This window comes from Cervus canadensis, chromosome 21 (genome assembly GCF_019320065.1).
Source record: "Cervus canadensis isolate Bull #8, Minnesota chromosome 21, ASM1932006v1, whole genome shotgun sequence".
NCBI lineage: Eukaryota > Metazoa > Chordata > Mammalia > Artiodactyla > Cervidae > Cervus > Cervus canadensis.
Window position 1 is genome coordinate 48,156,204 of NC_057406.1, and position 23,378 is coordinate 48,179,581.

The following is a 23,378-nucleotide window of genomic DNA, read 5'->3' on the forward strand; positions in this document are numbered from 1 at the left end:
AGAAGAAACAGCACTCTTAACTACTATCTTTGATTTCAGTAATAGTACCTACTTCAAAAATTGTAAAGATTAAATTAAGAAATACACCCAAAACCCAACATTTAACCACACGCATTAAGTGCTGTGTAAGTATTAACCCTTATCTTCATCACCCAAGATTACACAGCCATTTTGTGGCAGGGTCCGGATTCCAATTTAAAATTCATTCTCTTAACCATTACGATACTGTGGAGTGAGCCCGAGTCATCACGGGAACACACAGGAGGAATGCCTAATTTTAGGAACGGGAACGGAGAGGGAGTGTGTCAGGTGTCAAGAAGCTTTTTTAGATAAGACACAAAGCTCGGTCCACAAGAGCAAGCGGACGGGGAAGAGTGAGTAAAACAGCGAGGCGGTTGACGGAACAGCGTACTTGTAACAAGGTGATTGGATCCAACATTCGGGTGAGCAGTGGCGCATGATGAAGCTTAAGAGTCTTCATACCCAATTCCATGCTGCGTATGGTTTTGCAATGTATTCTTCAAAAGACGTCACTGGATAATACTATTCGAACACACAATCTTTCCTCCCAACCCTCCCACAGAGATGGTTCGTTACAGACGCTATAAGAAACTTCCAAGAGCAACTCAAATCTGCAAAAGTAAAGAACAATCACGCATTGAAAGAAAGAAAAACTTTAGCATTTTCTCTCTTATTGAATCTGGCCAAGAAGTAAAAAGGATAGAAAGTACGGTATGACTCTTGCGAGCAGATAGGGCGGCAGTGCAATCTCTGGTTTCCGGCGTCCTCGGTTGCTAAGGGAGGCCGGAAACGCCCTTGTGCTCGGTGGATGCAACCATAGAGTGCCGGAAGCAGTAACCATAGAGTGCTGGGAAAAGCGTGAGCAGAGGGGTCGGAGAAGACGGCTGCAGAGACTTGGTTTCCGCTGAAATGACAACGTTAGTGCTGGATAACGGAGCTTACAACGCCAAAATCGGTTACAGCCATGAAACTGTCTCGTAAGTGTTCGCTGCCCGCGAGAGACAAAGCATATATGCCTAGTAGTTACATGTGCTACGCTTCATTTTGGGACGTCTGTAAACTGCAAACGCCCCGGCGCGGCTCTTACTCTGTTGGACGGATTCTCGGCTTGGAACTGGGTAGCTGGGAAGCTTTGAAGTGGGACTTGGATTACTGATTTTGGATTTTGTGGCCCCGGAAACATTTTGTGTGTTTCGTTTCGTAACAGGAAATAGGAAAGTAGGCTTCTAAAGAAGAGGCTCCCAAATGAGGGGCCTGTACACAAGGTTCCTGAACCGTCTGGAATGGTGGGCAACATTTTGCGTGTATTGCGTTTTTGCTGGGAAGCAGTTATGGCTTCCGTCAAATCCTCCACGGGTTCAGTGGCCCCCCCACAGTGTAAAAACCACTGTGTCAGGGACTGAAGACTTTGAAGTCTTTGTGTTCAGGCCCTTCTAAGTGCTCTCTGACTGACCTGGTTAATTTAGACTCGGTAGAACTGGCGTGCTGCGATTCATGGGGTAGCAAAGAGTTGGACACGACTGAGCGACTGAACTGAACTGAACTGAAACAAATAATACACTGGCATTCATAAACTGTTTACCTTTGAGTAAAGACTCAGATCAGTTCAGTCGCTCAGTCCTGTTCGACTCTTTGCGACCCCGTGAGCCGCAGCACGCCAGGCCTCCCTGTCCATCACCAAATCCCTGAATCCACCCACACCCATGACCACTGAGTAGGTGATGCCATCCAACTATCTCATCCTCTGTCGACCTCTTCTCCTCCTGCTCTCAATCTTTCCCAGCATCAGGGTCTTTTCCAATGAGTCAGCTCTTCGCACGAGGTGGCCAAAGTATTGGAGTTTCAGCTTCAACATCAGTCCTTCCAATGAACACCCAGGACTGATCCCCTTTAGGATGGACTGGTTGGATGTCCTTGCAGTCCAAGGGACTCTCAAGAGTCTTCTCTAACACCGCAGTTCAAAAGCATCAATTCTTCGGCGCTCAGCTTTCTTTATAGTCCAACTCTCACATCCATACATGACCACTGGAAAAACCATAGCTTTGACTGGACGAACCTTTATTGGCAAAGTGATGTCTCTGCTTTTTAATATGCTGTCTAGGTTGATCATAACTTTCCTTCCAAAGAGTAGGTGTCCTTTAGTTTCATGGCTGCAATCACCATCTGCAGTAATTTTGGAGCCCAGAAAAATAAAGTCAGCCACTGTTTCCATTGTTTCCCCATCTATTTGCCATGAAGTGATGGGACTGGATGCCAAGATCTTAGTTTTCTGAATGTTGAGCTTTAAGCCAACTTTTTCACTCTCCTCTTTCACTTTCTTCAAGAGGCTCTTTAGTTCTTCTTCACTTTCTGTCATAAGGGTGGTGTCAACTGCATATCTGAGGTTATTGATATTTCTCCCAGCAATCTTGATTCCAGCTTGTGCTTCCTCCACCCCAGCGTTTCTCATGATGTACTCTGCATATAAGCTAAGTAAGCAGGGTGACAATATACAGCCTTGACATACTCCTTTTCCTATTTGGAACCAGTCTGTTGTTCCATGTCCAGTTCTAACTGTTGCTTCCTGACCTGCATACAGGTTTCTCAAGAGGCAGGTCAGGTGGTCTGGTATTCCCATCTCTTTCAGAATTTTCCACAGTTTCTTGTGAGCCACACAGTCAAAGGCTTTGGCATAGTCAATAAAGCAGAAGTAGATGTTTTTCTGGAACTCTCTTGCTTTTTCAATGATCTAGCAAATGTTGGCAATTTGATCTCTGGTTCCTCTGCCTTTTCTAAAACCAGCTTGAACATCTGGAAGTTCACGATTCACGTATTACTGAAGCCTGGCTTGGAGAATTTTAAGCATCACTTGACTAGCATGTGAGATGAGGGCAATTGTGCGGTAGTTCGAGCATTCTTTGGCATTGCCTTTCTTTGGGATTGGAATGAAAACTGACCTTTTCCAGTCCTGTGGCCATTGCTGGGTTTTCCAAATTTGCTGGCATATTGAGTGCAGCACTTTCACAGCATCATCTTTCAGGATTTGAAATAGCTCAACTGGAATTCCATCACCTCCACTACCTTTGCTCGTAGTGATGCTTCCTAAGGCCCACTTGACTTCCCATTCCAGGATGTCTGGCTCTAGGTGAGTGATCACACCATTGTGATTATCTGGGGCATGAAGATCTTTTTTGTACTGTTATGTGCATTCTTGCCACCTCTTCTTAATATCTTCTGCTTCTGTTAGGTCCATACCATTTCTGTCCTTTATTGAGCCCATCTTTGCATGAAATGTTCCCTTGGTATCTCTAGTCTTTCCCATTCTATTGTTCTCCTCTATTTCTTTGCATTGATCACTGAGGAAGGCTTTCTTATCTCTCCTTGCTATTCTTTGGAACTCTGCATTCAAATGGGTATATCTTTCCTTTTCTCCTTTGCTTTTCGCTTCTCTTCTTTCAACAGCTATTTGTAAGGCCTCCTCAGACAGCCATTTTGCTTTTTTGCATTTCTTTTTCTCAGGGATGGTCTTGATTCCTGTCTCCTGTACAGTGTCACGAACCTCCATCCATAGTTCATCAGGCACTCTGTCTATAAGATCTAGTCCCCTAAATCTATTTCTCACTTCCACTGTATAGTCATAAGGGATTTGATTTAGGTCATACCTGAATGATCTAGTGGTGTTCTCCACTTGCTTCAATTTCAGTCTGAATTTAGCAATAAGAAGTTCATGATCTGAGCCACAGTCAACTCCTGGTCTTGTTTTTGCTGACTGTATAGAGCTTCTCCATGTTTGGCTGCAAAGAATATAATCAATCTGATTTCGGCGTTGACCATCTGATGATGTCCATGTGTAGAGTCCATGAGTAAAGACTAAGCAAATTTAAAGACTCGCTTTTCCTGTAGCGTATTCACAGGGGACCCGGGGACTTTTTTTTACTTCCTCCTTTCCTTTTTTTTTTTTAAGAGAACAGTCAAACTGAGTAAAACTGTAAATTGTTGCAGTCTTATTTTGGCAGTGTGTATTATTGTTCTTATCTTTTAACAGCAAGTCTCTTATCATTTACTTAAGGACTAATTTAAAAGTCTTGATAAGAGTAGGTGCAGAATACTCAGGCTTCCCTGATGGCTCAGCATCCGCCTGCAATGAGGGAGACCTGGGTTGGATCCCTGAGTCAGGAAGATCCCCTGGAGAAGGAAATGGCAACCCACTGCAGTACTCTTGCCTGGAAAATCCCATGGACCGAGGAGCCTCGGTATAGTGACAAAAGGGGTGGGGGAAGGAGCAAGCTCATTAATTAAGGATAGTACATTGACTAGAATAATAATATAGCCATAAGATTAACTGGAACGCAGGGTTTAAAAATCATGTCCTGAAAGATTATGCGCTTTCACTGTATTATCTCAATTAATGCAAAGATTTTGATTGCCTTTAGTGCAAAGTGATTCTCAGGCCATAGTGGAATATTTGAGGGTGGCAAATTCTGCTCCCCCTCACTTTCTCTCTATCCCTCTTTCTCTCTATATATATATGTATATATATGTGCACACAGACGCATACAATACATATATGTATAGACATGTATGATGGATAATGGCTCTAGTTAGTCTTCCTAACCAGATTGTAAGCTCATGGTGAGTAGCAACTATATTTAAAACTACCTCCTACTTCTGTACCCTGTAGTATCTTGCAACTGAAGATATTTGACTCCATGGAAACTTAATTTTATGGTCAGAATTTTGAACTTGCTTTTTTTTTTTTTAACTAGAATGATATTAAGAGTTTTTTTCAGGAACTTTACCTCAGCCCCTCTTCACCTGTGTGCAGTGGCAGAATCAATGCCCACCTGTAGTAATATCTTGAGGATTACTTGAGGAAAATAGTGCAGTGCAGAACTTGGTATATGGTGAAAGTGAAAGTCCCTCAGTCCTGTCCGACTCTTTGCATCCCCATGAACTATACAGTCCATGGAATGACCAAAATACTGGAGTGGGTAGCTGTTTCCTTCTCCAGAGGTTCTTCCCAACCCAGGGGTCAAACCCAGGTCTTCTGCATTGCTGGTGGATTCTTGACCAGCTGAGCCACAAGGGAAGCCCAAGAATACTGGAGTGGGTAGCCTATCCCTACTCCAGAGGATCTTCCCGACCGAGGAATCGGAACCGGAGTCTCCTGCATTGCAGGCAGACTTTTTACCAACTGAGCTCTCAGGGAAGCCCTGGTATATGGTAGAACTTTTTTTTTTTTTAATCATTTTTAAATATTTTGAAGACAGAATGAGAAACACTGGTTCTGGAAATTTTCATGTTCTTTCTTTTAGAAAGTAAAAGTGGTTGTTAGGTAATTGTATTTTTGAGAACTAAGTATTTAGGGCATAATTACATTATTTGTTTCTTTGTAGAGTTATTCCAAACTGTCAGTTCCGATCAAAAACAGCACGTCTTAAAACTTTTACTGCTAACCAGATAGATGAAATAAAGGACCCTTCTGGACTCTTTTATATTCTTCCTTTTCAAAAGGTAATCCAACTTTATGACATTTCTAGCATTAAGGACCTACATTTAAAGATAATTTGAAATGTATTATAAGATTTTGTGTGTTTGGAAATATTTTTAGATCTCTGAGAAAGCATTATTTAAATTTGAATTAAGAGCCTATTAAAACCAAAAATTGAATTTAAATTGTTATGTTAAAAAATAACCATAAATAATTATACCTCTATGAAGAAGAATCAACTATACTTCAATAAATAAAAATAAATGACCATAATTTAGCTACTGATTGTGGGTACCGAATTTTACTTGTGTTAAAGCTAAATGAAATACAGACATTAAAGAAAATAAATACAGAGGGGCATCTCTACATATTGGTGTGTCTTTTGAGTCCTTTGATGTTTTGGTTATTGTTAATTTGTAATGTTTTGAATTTTTAAAAGGAGAAAAAATGCCAATGTAAAAGCTTTGAGATTCAACTATTAGACTGGTAAAGAGAGTAATTAAGAGGTAGTAATCAGTGATTTATAATGTATTGATCTGATTTTTTTAAATTCTACAAATATTTTTGATAGTTAATTCATAAAACATTTTTTAGGGCTACTTGGTGAATTGGGATGTTCAAAGACAAGTTTGGGATTACCTTTTTGGAAAAGAAATGTATCAGGTAACAAGTTGGAGTATGTATTCAGATTTCTATTTCATGTCTCATTCAAGTGAAAAATTAGAAGTTATATTTTAAGATTTATAAATTTTTGAATATTTCTGACAATATTTAAGTCACTTAATCTACTGTGCTTAGCTTTGATTTTCTAAATAAGTGCAAGTGCATAGAATTTCTATTGTGAAGTGGAATTTGAGGTTGAGAAGAGCTAATCTATATGAAACTTAAGATTAAAATTTTACTTCAGATATCTACTATTCTTAGACCACTTTATAATCTCATTTTCACAATAAAATTTTTTTGCTCATATATCTGAATGTGTGAATGATACAATGTTAGAATTTTGTGCTCTTAATATCTTTAGTATGACTTTAGGTATCCTGAGAGAATATTCAGATTTTAATGCTTCTTTAGGAGTATGTGGGAGAGAATTGTGTAAACATTAAATATCCCAAAGCTTGTCACATTTTACCTTTTATTTTATTTTTTACCTTTTAACTTTTAAAAACAAAATACCATTTCCAGTGCTTGTATCACTCATTACTTTTGCATAATTATCTTCAAACAATTTGATGGTACCGTTTTTTCAATGCTACCATTAAAAGAGTTAAATAATAGTTGAAGACCATGAATGCTGTGACCTGACTTCCCAAGTTCAGTGCTAAGTTTGTCGTTAACTAGTGGTGTGGACCTCAGGAGCTCATTCAGCTCTTTGTGTCTCAGTTTGCTCAGCTTTCAAAAGGGGATAATAGTAAGACCTGTCTTCTAGGGTTATTGTGAGCATCAAATAGATGTATGTACATAAAGCAGATGTTTATCATTATAACTACAAAGCTACAAAACTGGGAATTTCTTTCCTCTTATAGGTTGACTTTTTAGACACTAATATTATTATCACAGAACCATATTTTAACTTCACTTCAATTCAGGAATCAATGAATGAAATCTTATTTGAAGAATACCAGTTTCAAGCAGTATTAAGAGTAAATGGTGAGTTAAAGTTCTTATTGAAATTGAGTTATGTGAATATGAATAAACACTTAAAATCCAAGAATATTGAGTGACATACTTTGAGATTTGATTAAGTTTAAAAATAGATGAAGCCCTCAAGCTTATTAGTCAGACTTCTCTCGCTATATCTTTTTAATATGGTATTTCTCCCTAATGAAGTTAACTAGCAACGTATTTCTAATCTCTGAAAGTTTATTTTTTCTGAGATAGTTGTCTTTTCTATCACTGATGTGTTTGCTATTCTTATCATTGTTTGAAATGATGTTAATAACTTACCCTGCCAATATGAGGAAAAACAATCTATAAATATCATCTAAAAGTTAGTTTTTTAAATGCTAGAATTATATGACTGTACGAAAGAAGTATTCACCTATTTAGCATGTAGCATTTAAGTCTGTATAAACAACAATATACTGTAATGGTTAGGAACATAGTCTCTAGAACAGTGTTCTCAACCAAGAGTGATATTGCTCCTGGGGACATTTAACAGTGTCTGGAGACATTTCATTGTCACAACTGGGACGGTGCTTCTTGCATCTAATATGTAGAGGACCAAGATGCTGTAAAGCAACGCACAGTGAAGTCCGCAACGCTGGGGAAGCATCTGACCCACAATGTCGGTAGTTCTGAAGTTGAGAAAACCTGCGGTGGAGTCATACTGCTTATGTTTGAATCCTGGCTCTGTTACTTTCTAATCATGTGACCTTGGGCATGTTATTAACATCTCTGCTTCAGTTTCTACATCTGTAAAAATGGGATTGTTGTGAGGATTATAACACACACACTCATGGAGTTTAGAATAGTGCCCAGCATGTAATAAATGCTCAGCAAAATTATTTGCTATTAAAATATTAAAATAACTATTATAAGTTGTGAAGTGAATATTTACCTTCAAAGTTGATCACACATTTTTTATCATTTTCCAGGAAAATGGTGTGTTTTAATGTTTAAATATCTGACAGAATTAGGAATGTTATTTTAAATTAACTTTTTTTTTTACAAAGGAAAATTTCTGTCTTTCTGTTTGCTTTAGTTTGCTGCTTTTCTTTACTTATTGTTTTAAATTAGTTGTACTTTTATTCATTGTGTTTATTTTTTTCTCTGTCTTTTGTTTTCTTAATAGCTGGGGCTCTCAGTGCACATAGGTATTTCCGGGATAATCCTTCTGAGTTATGCTGTATCATTGTAGATAGTGGGTATTCCTTCACACACATAGTTCCTTACTGTCGGAGTAAGAAGAAGAAAGAAGCAATTATTCGGTGAGTTGCACTCAATTTTCATCTTATTTCTTATAATAAAACTGGATGAAATGTGTGATAAACTGAACTAAATTTGAATTCTTCCTTTTTAGGATAAATGTGGGAGGAAAACTCCTAACCAATCATCTAAAAGAAATCATATCTTATAGGTAATACTTAGCTTTGATTCTATGGGAAGATGAGATGCTGGGGGTGAAATTTTTAAAGTAATTTAAAATTATTCCTTGCCTTTAGTTCTAATTTCAGGTGACAATTCTGAATTATTGCTTTAAAGACTGTATCACATAGATACTGGGTTCCCCAAAAAGTTCATTTGGGTTTTTCTGTAACCTTATGGGAGAACTTAAATGAACTTTTTGACCTACTCAGTAAATACCAATGATGTTCAAATTAAAAAGCTTTCTGACATATGAAATGGTAGTGTCCACCAAAAAGACATTTCCAATTTCTCGGGAGTTTAATACATTAATAATATTTTAAAATTACAAATGTGCATATACCTTGTAAAACATTTTACAATGCATATGAGGAAATAAGGGTCTAAAAAGAAAATAAATCTCTACTTCCCTTTTCCATTTCTCTTGTCAGTTCTCCATACACAGTACAGTACTTGAGCTTTATTTATCTTTTATCCTTTTTTAATCTCTAAAAGCCTTAATAATGTGCACTGCCGTGTATAAAACAGTAGCTAGTAGGAACTACCGTATAGTACGGGGAGCTCAGCTCAGGGCTCTGTAATAACCCAGAGGGATGGGATGTTGGGGTGGGCGTGGGAGGGAGGTCCAAGAGGGCGGGTATATGTGTATGCATATAGCTGGTTCACTTTGTTATATAACAGAAACTAACACAACAGTGTCAAGCAGCTATACTCCCCTGCCAAAAAAATATATAGATAGATATGTTTCTGGATTAGCCAATATTAGTTGACTGTCCACTATTGTTTGTTTGTTGTTTTTTTTTTGAAGGGTTTTTTTGTTTGTTTGTTTACTGTCCACTATTAAAAGGTTAGGAATTAGTGTACTTAATCACCTCCCAAGGAGGGCCTAGCAACCCACCCTAGTATTCTTGCCTGGAGAATCCCCATGGACAGAGGAGCTTGGCAGGCTGCCGTCCATGGACTTGCAAAGAGTCAGATATGACTGAGTGACTAAGCACAACTTCAATAAGATAATGGAATGGGTATTCCATAAAGTTAAAAATATTTTACACATTCAAAAATTTAGTATTTTTTAAAGATCAGTTACCTGGAGATTTAATTCCAGAAAAATACTTTCAATGGTAAGTTGCATTTAACTTTTTTTCATTTCACATTACCATTTTTATTTCTGTTTAGGCAGTTACACGTTATGGATGAAACACATGTGATTAATCAAGTGAAAGAAGATGTATGCTATGTGTCTCAGGATTTTTACAGAGACATGGATATCGCCAAGTATGTATAATGATAGCTAAGAATTGGAAAGTTGATTCTTGGCTAATGTTAAACATAGTTAAAATACTTCATAAGTCTCTATTTTGTTTTCCAGGTTGAAAGGAGAAGAAAACACAGTAATGGTAGACTATGTTTTGCCTGACTTTAGTACAATTAAAAAGGGCTTTTGTAAGGTAATTTTTAAAACATTTTATTTTGTATTAGCATGAAGTTAATTTATAATGTATTAGTTTCAGGTGCGTAATAAGTGATCCAGTTATACATTATTCTTTTTCAAGTGTTTTCTCTCTGTTGTTACAGAATATTAAGTAGAGTTCCCTGTGCTATACAGTAGGTTCTTATTGATTATTTATTTTATGTATATTGTGCATGGATGCACGCTAAGTTGCTTCAGTTGTGTCCAACTCGTTGCGGCCCCAGGACTGTAGCCCGCCAGGTTCCTCTGTCCTTGGGATTCTCCAGGCAAGAATACTCAGATGGGTAGCCATTATCTTTTCCAAGGGATTTTCCCGACCCAGTGATTGAACCCAAGTCTCCTGCATTGCAGATAGATTCTACACTATCTAAGCCACCAGGGAATCCCGTAGTAACTCCATGGACTGTAGCCCGCCGAGCTCCTCTGTTCATGGAATTTTCTAGGCAAGATTATTGGAGTGGGTAGCCATTCCCTTCTCCAGGGGATCTTCCTGACCCAGGGATTGAACCTGAATCTTGCATTGCAGGCGGATTCTTGACCATCTGAGCCATCCGTATAGAAGTGTATGTTAATCCTAATGTCCTAATTTATCCTTCTCCCCACCTTTCTCTTCTGACAACCGTAAGTTTGTTTTCTAAATCTGTGATGTAAGGTAATTTTAAGTTTTTCTTCAAGCGACTACTCAGGTTTGAAAAGCATCTAGCTGGGATTGATGGAATGTCAGAGTTGTTGATGATAGCCTTCTTGCCTGTTGGCCATTTCTGTAGACACCAGAGTATGAATGATTGATTAATATCTGTATTAAGTTTATTTAGAAAAAGAACTATCCATTGTGATAGTTTATGGGACAAATCTGGAGATGCTGCTGCTGCTGCTAAGTCACTTCAGTCGTGTCCAACTCTGTGCGACCCCATAGACAGCAGCGCACCAGGCTCCCCTGTCCCTGGGATTCTCCAGGCAAGAACACTGGAGTGGGTTGCCATTTCCTTCTCCAATGCATGAAAGTGAAAAATGAAAGTGAAGTCGCTCAGTCATATCCGACTCTTAGCGACCCCATGGACTGCAGCCTACCAGGCTCCTCCGTCCATGGGATTTTCCAGGCAAGAGTACTGGAGTGGGGTGCCATTGCCTTCTCCAAAATCTGGAGATAAACAGTAACTTTACCTATATTATGGTTTACCCATTTTTGTTTTCTTAAGAATTAGTGTAAGTCCAGTTAGAAGTAGATTATTTGCCTGTTGTGAATGTTATTGACACAGCAGACCCAGGGCTGTGGTATCAGGTTGTAGTTGAAAAGGGCAAAATCCAGTGTACTTTGAAAATGTTGAGAAGAGTTTATCTTGGATGTCAGATCAATATAATTTCTCCTTATCTTTGATCAGCTCAGTTTTATGTTTGGGTAAATGTGAAGTTTGCCCTTACAGTTACTGACTTGGTGAGGACTTTTAGAAGTTAAAAGTCTTTGGTCAGAAACCTAAGCAGACAGAGAGAGTTTCACAAGGAGACATTTATGGTGACGTTCACTGCAGTGTACATTGAGTGAAAAATTGGGAAGAGCCTAAATACTCACTAATGGAAGAAGAATAAATTTTGATTTATTCATGTTATAAAATAAGCAGTAAAAGTATAGTAGAGATAGATGATCATCATGGATAAATCTCAGAAATGTATTTCTGTTTAAAAGACTATATACCATTTCAGGATATGTAGAATAATTCTTTATATGTGGACATTTATAAAAATGAAGTAAAAGTATAAAAACTGTGTATATAAACCACATTTAAAATGAGAGTGTTATCTGTGAAGTTACGTTACACTGACTGATGGATACATGGGTTTTATATAATTATTTATACTTGTTTTTATACCTGAAATTAAAAAAATTTTTTTGGACCAGATTTTTAAGGTGAAATACAAATCAGAATTCAGAGAAGGCTACCCAAGTCCTTATAAAATCAGTATGGTCCTATAATATCCTTAGAAATAGATCCTTGTGGAAGGACCGAGGCTGACTTTAAGAAGTGAGAATTATGACAGATTATGGAATCAGGTTGTCTGGACATGAACCAGGGAGAGGAACTGGAAGCCGGAATCCCACATAGAATATGGAAGATGTATTTTTTTCTTTACAAGACAAGGAAAACTGCCCCAAACATATAGATACTAGGCCTCTTTCTTACCAGGCACGTTTGATCACCCTCGTACAGGTATAGCTGTTTAAAGCAGTCAGTGATATAAACACCTTGTAGAGAATTTACAACACTCCGAACTTACGGTGATAAGGTAATCTGTATTTCTACCAGGATGGACCCTGAATGATGGGCCCTATGTCTCTAAACCTGACTGAAAATCACCTGGGCCACTTGAAGAACAATTGATGTCCATGTTCTTTGTTCCTGTCCCTGGAAAGATTTAGTACCTAAGTTTGGAAACTTAATCTCTAAAAGAGAAGAAAATCTCTTCCAGGTGATTGGACTATTAGCTAGGTTTGGAAGTCTTCCTCTTTTTGTAAAACGTAGTTCTCTCCTGCCTTGCAAATGACAAGTTACCAGTTTATTGGACATTATCTGCTGAACTCTGCCAGTTTCCTTCCCAAATCATAAGCCTGATTTCTCGGCCCTGCACCGTACATAGTGAGCTAGTAGAGGTGTGGTTGTTCCATCAATTAACTATTATATTGTTTCTCATCAGAGAAGAAAGGCAAAAGCCACATTATATTGTTTGCAGCTCTTTCATTGACTTTGGCCTGGTGATCAGAATCTTGGTGTGACTGCACTTCTAGGGACTCCTTGTTACCTGTACACTTCAATATCAATTGAGTGGACATAGTTGGACTGGACTTTTACCAGATGATGGATTGTTACCTCAAATGTCTGTTTAAAAAATAACGCTTTCAATTTCTACTTTGCCAGTTAATATTAAAATTTATATTTCAGTACATGTTACATTGTGTACATCGTAATAATTTTTTTAAGGTTTAGAAATGACTATATTTTATATATGTTAGGATTACTCCTAAAATGTATCTTTTTAAATTTAATACTTGATTAACTTGTTTTCATTGTTGCCTGATAATCAAAATCTTTGATGAGAGCTGATAAAATATGTTTTGAAATTAGAAAAACCATACTGCGTAAAATGAAAGAGAATTTGTTTCAGAGTCTTTATACTTAGAATATTGCTAAAACTTGGACCTTTATTGTTTACTCAAGAATATTTTAAAAAAATAAAAAAAAACAGAAAGAAAAGAATGTTTTTAAATACTCAGGAATAAGTTACAACCTTGATTTTCTAGTATTGATGACAGCAATAATGATGAGGTCTGTAATATTGTTACTGATTACAGCTGATAGAAATTCCAGTTTTATTCTTTAACAGAAAGAGAATGCCTACTAAAGTGTAATGAATGCTTTACTGACCTTAATTGGGAAAATTAAGTTAACAATTATTTAATAGTTACCAGTTGTCATTTTTAAACATTTTTTTCATGCTACCAGAATGAAATTTATGAGGACTTTACAGTCAGTTATGGCCTGCATTAACTAAAATAGCAACTCCTAGCAGCCCTTTTAAATTTCTTTATCTGTGTCTAAAACAAAAATCATTTTGGAATTGTACTCTTAGAAACTGCTTGTAGTTCCAGATTACATACTAACAATGACTTCAGAACTAATAGTCAGCTATGATTTCTACTTATGGCTCTTTCCCCCAGTTAGATATTGGACCCTGGGTCAGTCACTTGATCTTCTGTAAAATTAGGGGTGTAGACTAGAAAACTTCTTTTTTGTCAAATGAAATTCTCCATATCTGTATCTGTCTCAAGTTATTTTGAGTGTTGACAAGATGAGTTATATCCTGTACCCTCAAAGCAATATCATTTTTAAATGAATTTGTAAATTTATAGGAAGTATTTTCCATTCTTCTTGAGAAGGAAGAGTACGTTATCTGTGAAGAAATGATATTCTTCTCTTTGCCAGCGCAGCAGTAGTTTAACTGGGTAAAAAGTGATGTGTAGTTTTCCTTGTTCTTCCTAGAGTATTGTGAATTTATTGTAGTTTTTAGGATATTTTTATTTAGAAACAATGTTTCAAGTGAGAAACTTCCAAATGATAGCAGTCAGAATCGTTCACATCCAGGTTAGGAGTAGCAATGTAGTACATGCATGCTAAGGTGCTTCAGTTGTGTCAGACTCTTTGCAAACCCATGAACTGTATGTAGCCCGCCAGGCTCCTCTGTCCATGGGGTTCTTTAGGCAAGAATTCTGGAGTGGGTTGCCACGCCGTCCTCCAGGAGATCTTCCTGACCCAGGGATCGAACCTGTGTCTCCTGTGGAATGTAGTAGGAGGAAATACTGTCTGTTTCGGGTTATTAGCTGAATGATCTCGAGCAAGTCACATAACCTTGCCTAGTTCATTGGATCATTAATAAAAGGAAAATACGCCTGCTTTAGTGGGTTATATGAGAATTCAGAGTGATAATGTATGTAATCCGCCTAAAGAAAATTCCACATTGTTGTCTTGCATGCTGTACTGGGTAGCGGATTTGTGATGGTGAACAATATGGACAACAAAGGATAACAGGATGATTTCTGGAAGGACCTTTTGTTTGGGAGTCAGAAAAAGCCTCTCTGAGGAAGCTGAATCCTGAACAGAGAATGGATGACTGATTACATTGAGGAATCTGTTATAGTCTTTATATACTTTACTGTCTAACAACAAATTAGTATTTCTTTTCATACATTTTAAATAATTTTATATTTATATAAAGGATTTGGATATAGTCAGTTACAGGTAAAAATGCATATATGAGTCAAATGAAGTTTATGTCTTTAAAGACCATCTAGAAGAGCTGATGATTCTTAGTACAGTTGAGAGGAACCATTATTTTAATGATGTAGAATGTTATAGAAGGAAATTATTTTTTTCCTGGGCCCTTCAGGAATTACAGCTCACAGAGTTGAATGGGTTAGCAGAAAATAAATAACAGAAGAATTTCAGTGATAAAGTCCATTTATTTGCCTAAATCATTTGGTAACTGATTTTTGAATAGAGATTGAATGCATAATAAAAAAAATTTTAGAGTATGTTCTTTGTTCTTTAGAAAGTGGATTCACTCTGCTATTATAGATAGATTATGAAACTCCTTCTGCTCTATTATCCTTCTCTTTGTTTGTTTTAAAATGTGTGGAATAAAGCCAGCTCATCTTTGGGGGAATAGCTGCATTAAGAGTAAATAATCACTTAATTGTGTGGTTTAGGTAACAGGAGAGAAGACCACGTTTTTCTAACTTTTGAGAATCCTGAGACTCCAAGAACATGGTTAATATATTGGTATTTCACAGTATTAAGATTACTAAATGTTATTTGTTATATGAGCTAGATAATGTAGCATACTTTTCATCTTATTTTTCTTTAAGCCAAGAGAAGAGATGGTGTTAAGTGGAAAATACAAATCTGGGGAACAGATTCTTCGTTTGGCCAATGAGAGATTTGCTGTTCCAGAAATACTCTTCAATCCTTCTGATATAGGCATTCAAGAAATGGGGATTCCAGAAGCTATTGTCTATTCAATTCAGAACTTACCTGAAGGTACATTAATAAATTAATGAGGAATAATGATATCCTTGTTGCTCAGCTGGTAAAGAATCCGCCTGCAGTGCGGGAGACCTGGGTTCGATCCCTGGGTTGGGAAGATGCCCTGGAGAAGGGAAGGGCTACCCACTCCAGTATTGTGGCCTAGAGAATTCCACGGACTGTGTAGTCTATGGGGTTGCAAAGAGTCAGACACAACTGAGCGACTTTCGCACAATGATATTTTTAAAAAATTGTAAGCTCTCTGAATCTTAAGAAGTCAACTGTTTCTTCTGAATAATTCAAACAAATGGCTACTTTATTTGCAGAGACTTCCAGATCCAGTAATGCACTTGAATGATTCTTTATTTGTCCCAGATTATAAACTTGATATAAGTAATTATGGTCTATTTAAACTTAAAGTAATTCATCTCTTTATGAGTATTAAATTGCTATATCCTTTTTAGAAAAGTTTTAAGCCAAATTTGCACAGAATAGAAATTTATAATTTAACAATTTAATGGTTTTTAGTTGTTGATGAGAGTGGTTTATTCCTTCTGTTATATTTAGATTAATATACTGGAAGTTAGGGTTTTTTTTTTTTTTTGGAAGTTAGTTTTATTGAAGTTAAAGTACGGTGCTTCACAGGGTTGTCTGGGTTCTCTTGAAGCATGATTTAATGAGATGATGTTCTAGAGTTTTGGACTTTTCCTTGAAAATGTCTCCCTTCTTCTTAAGGAACAGTTTAGGCATTGTAGAAAATCTTGCACATGCAATGCCCTTTCCTCTCATTAAAAAAAAAGAAGAAGAAAAAGATAATACCATCACCTTAATATAGCTTCTCCAGAATATCTTTCCAACCCAGGGATCAAACCCAGGTCCCCCACATTGCAGGCAGATTTTTTACATCTGAGCCATAACTAGGCAGTTGTTTTACTACAGCTGTTTTACAGCTATTTTCACATTAATATTTCATGTTGATTTCTCATTTTATATAGCCAGTATTTTTCACTATCATTTGTAAGTACTACACAGTTAGTATGTGTCTCAGTGAGATAACATGGAAACTTGAATTCTCAAGTTAAAAATGGACCTCCTTTTTATCTTTACACCAGCTGACCATCTCAGCCTACATAAAGACCTCTTCCATTTTATGGAAGAACAGTTGTAATTTTCATATGTCTGGTACTAGAATTTTACTCATTTACATATAGCTTATGTGTATATGTAATAAATTGCTAGTAGTTCAACCCCTTCACTTTTGCCTTTCTTTTAAAGATTTACGAGGTCATATTTCTGTTTATTTATTTGTATAAGTGATAATCTCATTACAACATCTTATAATTTATATGGTTGTTAAAAAAGATAAATGGTTTCCCAACTAGTAACTTGAATTCCTAATTGCTTTTACCTAAGCCCACCTCCCTATTTCTCCAGAAAGATAAGTAAACAGATTTTCTAATGTCTCTTTTCTCTCTCTTTTTTATCTCTTTTAAAAGAAATGCAGCCACATTTTTTTAAGAACATCGTTTTGACAGGAGGAAATTCCCTTTTCCCAGGATTTAGGGATCGAGTTTACTCGGAAGTTCGATGTCTCACTCCAACAGATTACGATGTTTCTGTTGTGCTGCCTGAAAAGTAAGTCTTGGCTTCCATGGAAGTTAGTTTGTAAATAAAAGAGGTCTATAGGGGGACTTGAGTTTAAAGCCTAGTTCTGCCGTGTTGGCAGGTTTATTTCACCTTTGGGATGCTCATTTTTCTTTTCTCGAAAATTGAAATGACAAACCTTACATTTAAGTGGATTAAAATGGGGTGAAATATGTAAAGTACTGACCATCATGTTTAGTAAGTAACAGGTGCTCAGTTAATATAAGATCACTTCCCTTAGTGAATCAGTCCTCATTCCTAAGAAATTTTTACAGACAAAGCAGTTAGGTTATTATCTATTTGATTTCTCTGAGCTGTCATTTTTTGAGAGTTCCTATCAAGAATACAAATATGAGGATTCAACCAATAAGATAAATTATGTCAACTGATAAGTTTTAAGATAGTTTAAAATATTTAACATCAACTTTTATGTTTAAGTAGTCTTTTTTTTTTAAAAAAACTTCAAAGCTATTTCACATGTACCCTCTATCCTGTTTTATGAGAAAAAGCAGATAATTAAGGTAGAATTTTAGAGCTGTCAGAAAGGCTTACAGATCTGTCTAGTCCTTTGTACTTACTTTCTAAATAAGCAAGGGCTGGTTAGTTAACAAAGGCCTTTTGGTAAGTTAATTGCAATAACCAGACTAAAATTTAGCTCTCTTTAGTTGGAGGCAGGAGTTCTCACCAAATTCCGGTAATCCCCCATCACTGCTCCACTGTAGCAGAGCTGAAAACAAGACCCCACACACCTGATGCGGGCCGCAAGGCACGTGGGGGTCTCAGTTCTCCAACCAGGGATTGAACCCACATCCCTGCATCGGAAGTGCAGAGAATCTTAACCTCTGGACCACCAGGGAAGTCCCCCACATACCTGATTTTTAATTTTAGAAATTAAAATTTTATTTTAAAACTAAAATGGAGTTTTTTAAAATCAATATCAGTTAATAGAAGGCCCTCATCTGGTCACTTAATTTGATAGCCATCAGGTAGAAGAGTAAACAACCATTAGATGTTGGAATGATTTTTATCAGCATTAATGTTCATATACTCATTTGAATATGAAGTATATTGAATTTTTATCCTGAATTTTAAAATGCAAGTCATGAACACACATGGGTATGAAAAGAGAAATAGTTTTTATTCTTTTACCCATCAGATCTTTTTTTGCACACCTTTACAGATAGATCTAGATACAGGTTTAGTTTTTTTAAGGTTAGAAATGCAGTAAATAGAGGAGGAGCCAAGATGGCGGAGGAGTAGGACGGGGAGACCACTTTCTCTCCTACAAATTCATCAAAAGAATAACTGAACGCAGAGCAAACTTTGCAAAACAACTTCTGATCGCTAGCTGAGTTCATCAGGCGCCCAGAAAAGCAGCCCATTGTCTTCGAAAGGAGGTAGGACAAAATATAAAAGATAAAAAGTGAGACAAAAGAGCTAAGGACGGAGATCCGTCCCGGGAAGGGAGTCTTAGGCGGCATTGCTTGGGGTAGGCTCCGGGCCTGAGTGCCCTGAGGACAATCGGAGGGAGCTTCTGTGAGTTGCCAACTTGAACTGTGGGAGACCAAAAGAAAGAGAAAATTAACCGGCCCGAACACACTGCCGGCCGTTTGCAGAAGAGACCGAGAAAGTCCAGAGAAGAGCTCGCAGGCTGCGGACCGGCCCAGCCCCGCCGGAGGCAGGAGGCAGGGGGGAGGGGAAGGTCGCGTTGAGACACAGGGCGCAGGCACCCCACCGGCGCGGGCGGGGACTGGGGCTGGGGACGCAGAGGGCGGAAGGCACACGCACCGGACTGGCGCCAGCGGAAACTGAGACTAGGTCCGCGGAAGGGAGTGAGTGCGCCACACCTGGGGAGAGTGCGCCCACCAAGCCCCTGGCTGCCTGGACCGCTCTGACGGGGAAGGCACAGAGAGTGGGCGCAGCTTTTCCTTCTGCGCTTTTGTGGAACACCCGAGGGCTGGAACCTCGCGCAGCGCGGGGCGCGCTCCATATAGAACAGCCGGGAGCCTGAGCAGCGCAGACAGAGAAAGCGGCGTCGGCCCCTTCCGGCAGCGCCAGACCGTCCCCGTGGCGCAAGCCCCTCCCCGCAGCGCCAGCCCCTCCCCGCAGCGTCAGCCCCTCCCAGCAGCGCAACGGAACTAGCTACCTGAATAAGAGTCCACCTCCGCCCGCCTGTGTCAGGGCGGAAATGAGGCTCTGAAGAGACCGGCAAACAGAAGCCAAATAAAGGGAACCGCTTCAGAAGGAACCGGTGCAACAGATTAAAATCCCTGTAGAAAACACCGACTTCACCGGAAGGGCCTTGTAGATATCGAGAAGTGTAAGCTGGAACGAGGAGCTATCTGAAACTGAGCCGAACCCACAGTGACCGCAACAGCTCCAGAGAAATTCCTAGATATATTTTTACTTTTTTTTTTCATTTTTCTTTTTTATTTTTTCTCTTTTATTTTCCTTTAAAATTCCCTATTACTCCCCCATTACTCCTTAACTTTCATTTTCATAGATTTTTACGATTTTTTTAATTAGGGAAAAAAAAATTTTTTTTTCCTTTTTTTTTTCTTTTTCTTTTTTTTTTCTTTTTTCTTCTTTTTTTTCTTTCCTTTTTCTCTTCTGTTTTCTATTTTTCTTTTTCTCTTATTTCTTTTAAAGTCCTCTAGTACTCCTCTACTACTCCTTAATTTTCATTTTCAATACACTATAACCTTACAAAAAAAAAAAGAAGAGAAGCCCTATTTTTAAACCAAAGATTATTCTCTCCCAATCTTGACTCTGTTTTCTACCTCAGAACACCTCTATTTCCTCCTTTCCCCTTCTCTTCCCAATCCAATTCTGTGAATCTTGGTGGGTGTCTGGGCTACGGAGAACACTTTGGGAACAGACAGCTGCGTAGATCTGTCTCTCTCCTCTTGAGTCCCCCTTTTTCTCCTGCTCATCTCTGTCTCCCTCCTCCCTCTCCTCTTCTTCATGTAACTCTGTGAACCTCTCTGGGTGTCCCTAATGGGGGAGAATCTTTTCGCCATTAACCTAGAAGTTTTATTATCAGTGCTGTATAGTTGGAGAAGTCCTGAGACTACAGGAAGAATAAAACTGAAATCCAGAGGCAGGAGACTTAAGCCCAAAACCTGAGAACACCAGAAAACTCCTGACTACATGGAACTTTAAGTAATAAGTGACCGTCCAAAAGCCTCCATACCCACACTGAAACCAACCACCACCCAAGAGCCAATAAGTTTTAGAGCAAGACATACCACGCAAATTCTCCAGCAACGCAGGAACATAGCCCTGAACGTCAACATACAGGCTGCCCAAGGTCACACCTAACACATAGACCCATCTCAAAACTCATTACTGGGCACTCCATTGCTCTCCAAAGAGAGAGCACCAGAACACTTGCACCAGAACACTGACGCAAGCTTCCCTAACCAGGAAACCTTGACAAGCCAATCGTCTAACCCCACCCACTGGGTAAATCCTCCACAATAAAAAGGAACAACAGACCTCCAGAATACACAAATGCAATAAATACAATAGGGAAATTTTGTGTATCATTTCTCAGATTTACAGTTGAACTGGGGGAGAGGAATAGAATCACCCAGTCTAACCAGTGTAACCTTGGTTGTGCATGAACTAAAGTCTGATGTGCCCAGGTTACCTGGGGCCCTTTCCTGCCGTGTGACAGGTCTGTCATGCCCTGTGCGTCCTTTCTCCTTCCTTTCATGACCCCTCCCCTGCCCTGCACTGTGTTCCTAAGTGTCTCATTTGTCAGAGGGAACAGAGTGTAGGAGCAAAAGTGCAGACTGTGAAAACTACTCCAGGTTGAAGCCTAGTTTCAGTCCTAGGCTCTTTGAACCTCATTTTCCAGATATATAAAGTGAGTTTATAATAGCAGTTTTGTCGGTTGTAGGGTGAGTTGATGAGATGATGTGTCTTTGCTGCATACAAAAGTTAGACTCAGATATATTCCAGTTTTTCTCTTTATGCATTTTTGATCTTTAGTTTGTATTCTTGATTTTTCTTAGAAGATCCATAAATTCAGAGCACAGGGAAAAAGTAAAGAAGATCTATTTGTAGTGGTAACCAAGTTTCCTTTCTTTTTGAGTTTCTTTACTTCTTTGAAAGTGAAAACTGAAAGTTAATCACTGTTAGAAACCCGATGGAACTATAGCCCTCCAAGCTCCCCTGTTCACGGAATTTTCCAGGCAAGAGTACTGGAGTGGGTTGCTGTTTCCTTCTCCAGGGGATTTTCTTCTCCAAGAGATTGGACTGAACCCAATCTCCTGCATTGCAGGCAGATTCTTTACCATTTGAGCCACCAGGGAAGCCCCTTCTCTGAAGTTTATACTTATTTTCACCCTTGAAATGATTTTCTGTTAAATGAAGTTGGGTAGAGATTGCCACATTTTAGTTATTAATTAATGTTTCTGGCATTTCTGTTCTGTAAAATCATCTGGGTTCATTTATTTTACCTTTATTTTTAGCCCTATTACTTACGCCTGGGAAGGCGGAAAATTGATATCAGAGAATGATGATTTTGAAGATATGGTGGTAACCAGAGAAGATTATGAAGAAAATGGACATAGCATCTGTGAAGAGAAATTTGATATTTAAGAAACATTTCTGAAAGTTATGACTTACTATGACAAAGGTTTAATTTTTCAGCGTTCTTTTTAAAGGAAGTTAAGGACCTGTGTTAGCTTTCATCCTAAGATAACATCTTGAACTTATGTAAATACTCTGCCCCATGGCTAATTTTCAAAGGTTTCTTAGCTAGGTGGTAAGTAAACTGTAACTCACCCCGTATTTTCATTTAGGAGCTAGACTTATTCTAACAATGCTTACGCTGTTTCTGAGAGTAAGTTATCTTTCATTAAAAGATGAAAGAGTGAGTGTAATTTAAGTTTAATTCTTTACAGCCAAAAACACAAACTTAACTGTCTCATTGATCAGGTTTCCTTAGAAGGTAGTTTTGTGTGACTGACTCAGAATTGACTAGTGTGTGTTCATCATTTCCCTTCCCCAGTGGAGATACAATTTCTCTCTTTTAGAACTAAGTATTTTATTTTTAAATTGTCATTTTTATTTATATATACTAAAGTTGGAAAAACTGATCTATGTTTGTATCATGTTTATTTTTTACTTGGCGTAAGTGTGAAAAGATGACAATCTAAACCGATTTAGTCAACTGTTTTTGATCACTACCGTGTTTCAGAAGTGTATTATTTCACTCATAAAAACACTATACCATTTTTTGTTTATTTTTCTTATACACCATTTTTTAGGATGAAATTCTTACGTCATTGGGCTCATGAATCAAATTCCTACCAGTCTCTTCACCTTGGCTAGAATCTTGTGCCTACCCCATGGCTTCGGGGATTTTAACAGCCTAGAGTGAAAGAAGGTAGTTTTCCAAAGGAAAATTAAGATAAAGAAACAGATGCTGGGCAGGGTGAAAGAACTGCCCACTACAATTACATTTGGATTATATGGATGGTCCCTGACTTAACAGTGGTTCCTCTTAATGATTTTTTGACTCTACAATGGTGTGAAAGCAGTATGCATTTAGTAGAGACTGTTTTTCAAATTTTGAAGATTGATTTATTTATTCTTGGCTGTACTGGGTCTTTGTTGCTTTGTGTGGGCTTTCCCTGATTGTGGCGAGCAGGGGCTACTCTTCATTGCAGTGCATGGACTTCTGATTGCTGTGGCTTCTCTTGTTGCAGAGCAGAGGCTCTAGGCGCACGGGCTACAGAAGTGTGACGCTTGGACTCAGTGGTTGTGGCACTCAGCTTCAGTTGCTCTGCACATGTGGGATCTCTCTGGGCCAGGGATTGGATCTGTGCCCTCTGCATTAGCATATGGGTTCTTAATCACTAGACCACCAGGGAAGCCCTGTTCTTGGAATTTTGAATTTTGATCTTTTCCCGACCTAGTGATGTTACTTTCTTGTGATGCCAGGCCGCGTTTGGGCACATGGGTATTCGTTATATTAGAATCTTATCTCATGGTATTCAAGTCTCTGATCCACTAGTTCAAACTTGAGCTGTCACCGCCAGCCATATCTTCATACAAATTGAACAACCAGAAATGCCGCTGTTAGTTCTGCCCTGGCATC

The 23,378-nt window shown here is 38.3% G+C and overlaps 1 protein-coding gene across 2 annotated transcripts; it reads left to right on the top strand.

Annotated features, from left to right (window-relative positions):
• Nucleotides 1-850: 850 nt before the first annotated feature.
• On the top strand, nucleotides 851-22,464 carry ACTR6 (actin related protein 6). 2 transcript variants are annotated; one of them, XM_043441171.1, is made up of 11 exons: nucleotides 851-998; nucleotides 5,397-5,514; nucleotides 6,086-6,154; nucleotides 7,018-7,141; nucleotides 8,286-8,421; nucleotides 8,514-8,570; nucleotides 9,755-9,853; nucleotides 9,948-10,026; nucleotides 15,466-15,637; nucleotides 17,119-17,257; nucleotides 21,745-22,464. In XM_043441171.1, exons 1-11 carry the CDS (start codon nucleotides 931-933, stop codon nucleotides 21,872-21,874), a joined length of 1,191 nt encoding a protein of 396 aa, XP_043297106.1. In that variant the 5' UTR covers nucleotides 851-930; the 3' UTR covers nucleotides 21,875-22,464. The 2 variants fall into 2 exon arrangements, with proteins under 2 accessions (XP_043297106.1, XP_043297107.1); XM_043441172.1 differs by lacking the exon at nucleotides 6,086-6,154.
• The last annotated feature ends 914 nt before the right edge of the window (nucleotides 22,465-23,378 follow it).

What these genes read in the sequence shown, in the direction of transcription:
- ACTR6 (XM_043441171.1), top strand. Translation starts at nt 931, where the DNA reads ATGACAACGTTAGTGCTGGATAACGGAGCTTACAACGCCAAAATCGGT. An exon ending in AGCAGTATTAAGAGTAAATG is followed by an intron (nt 7,142 to 8,285) that starts GTGAGTTAAAGT and finishes TTTTCTTAATAG; the next exon opens with CTGGGGCTCTCAGTGCACAT. An exon ending in TTAAAAAGGGCTTTTGTAAG is followed by an intron (nt 10,027 to 15,465) that starts GTAATTTTTAAA and finishes TTTTTCTTTAAG; the next exon opens with CCAAGAGAAGAGATGGTGTT.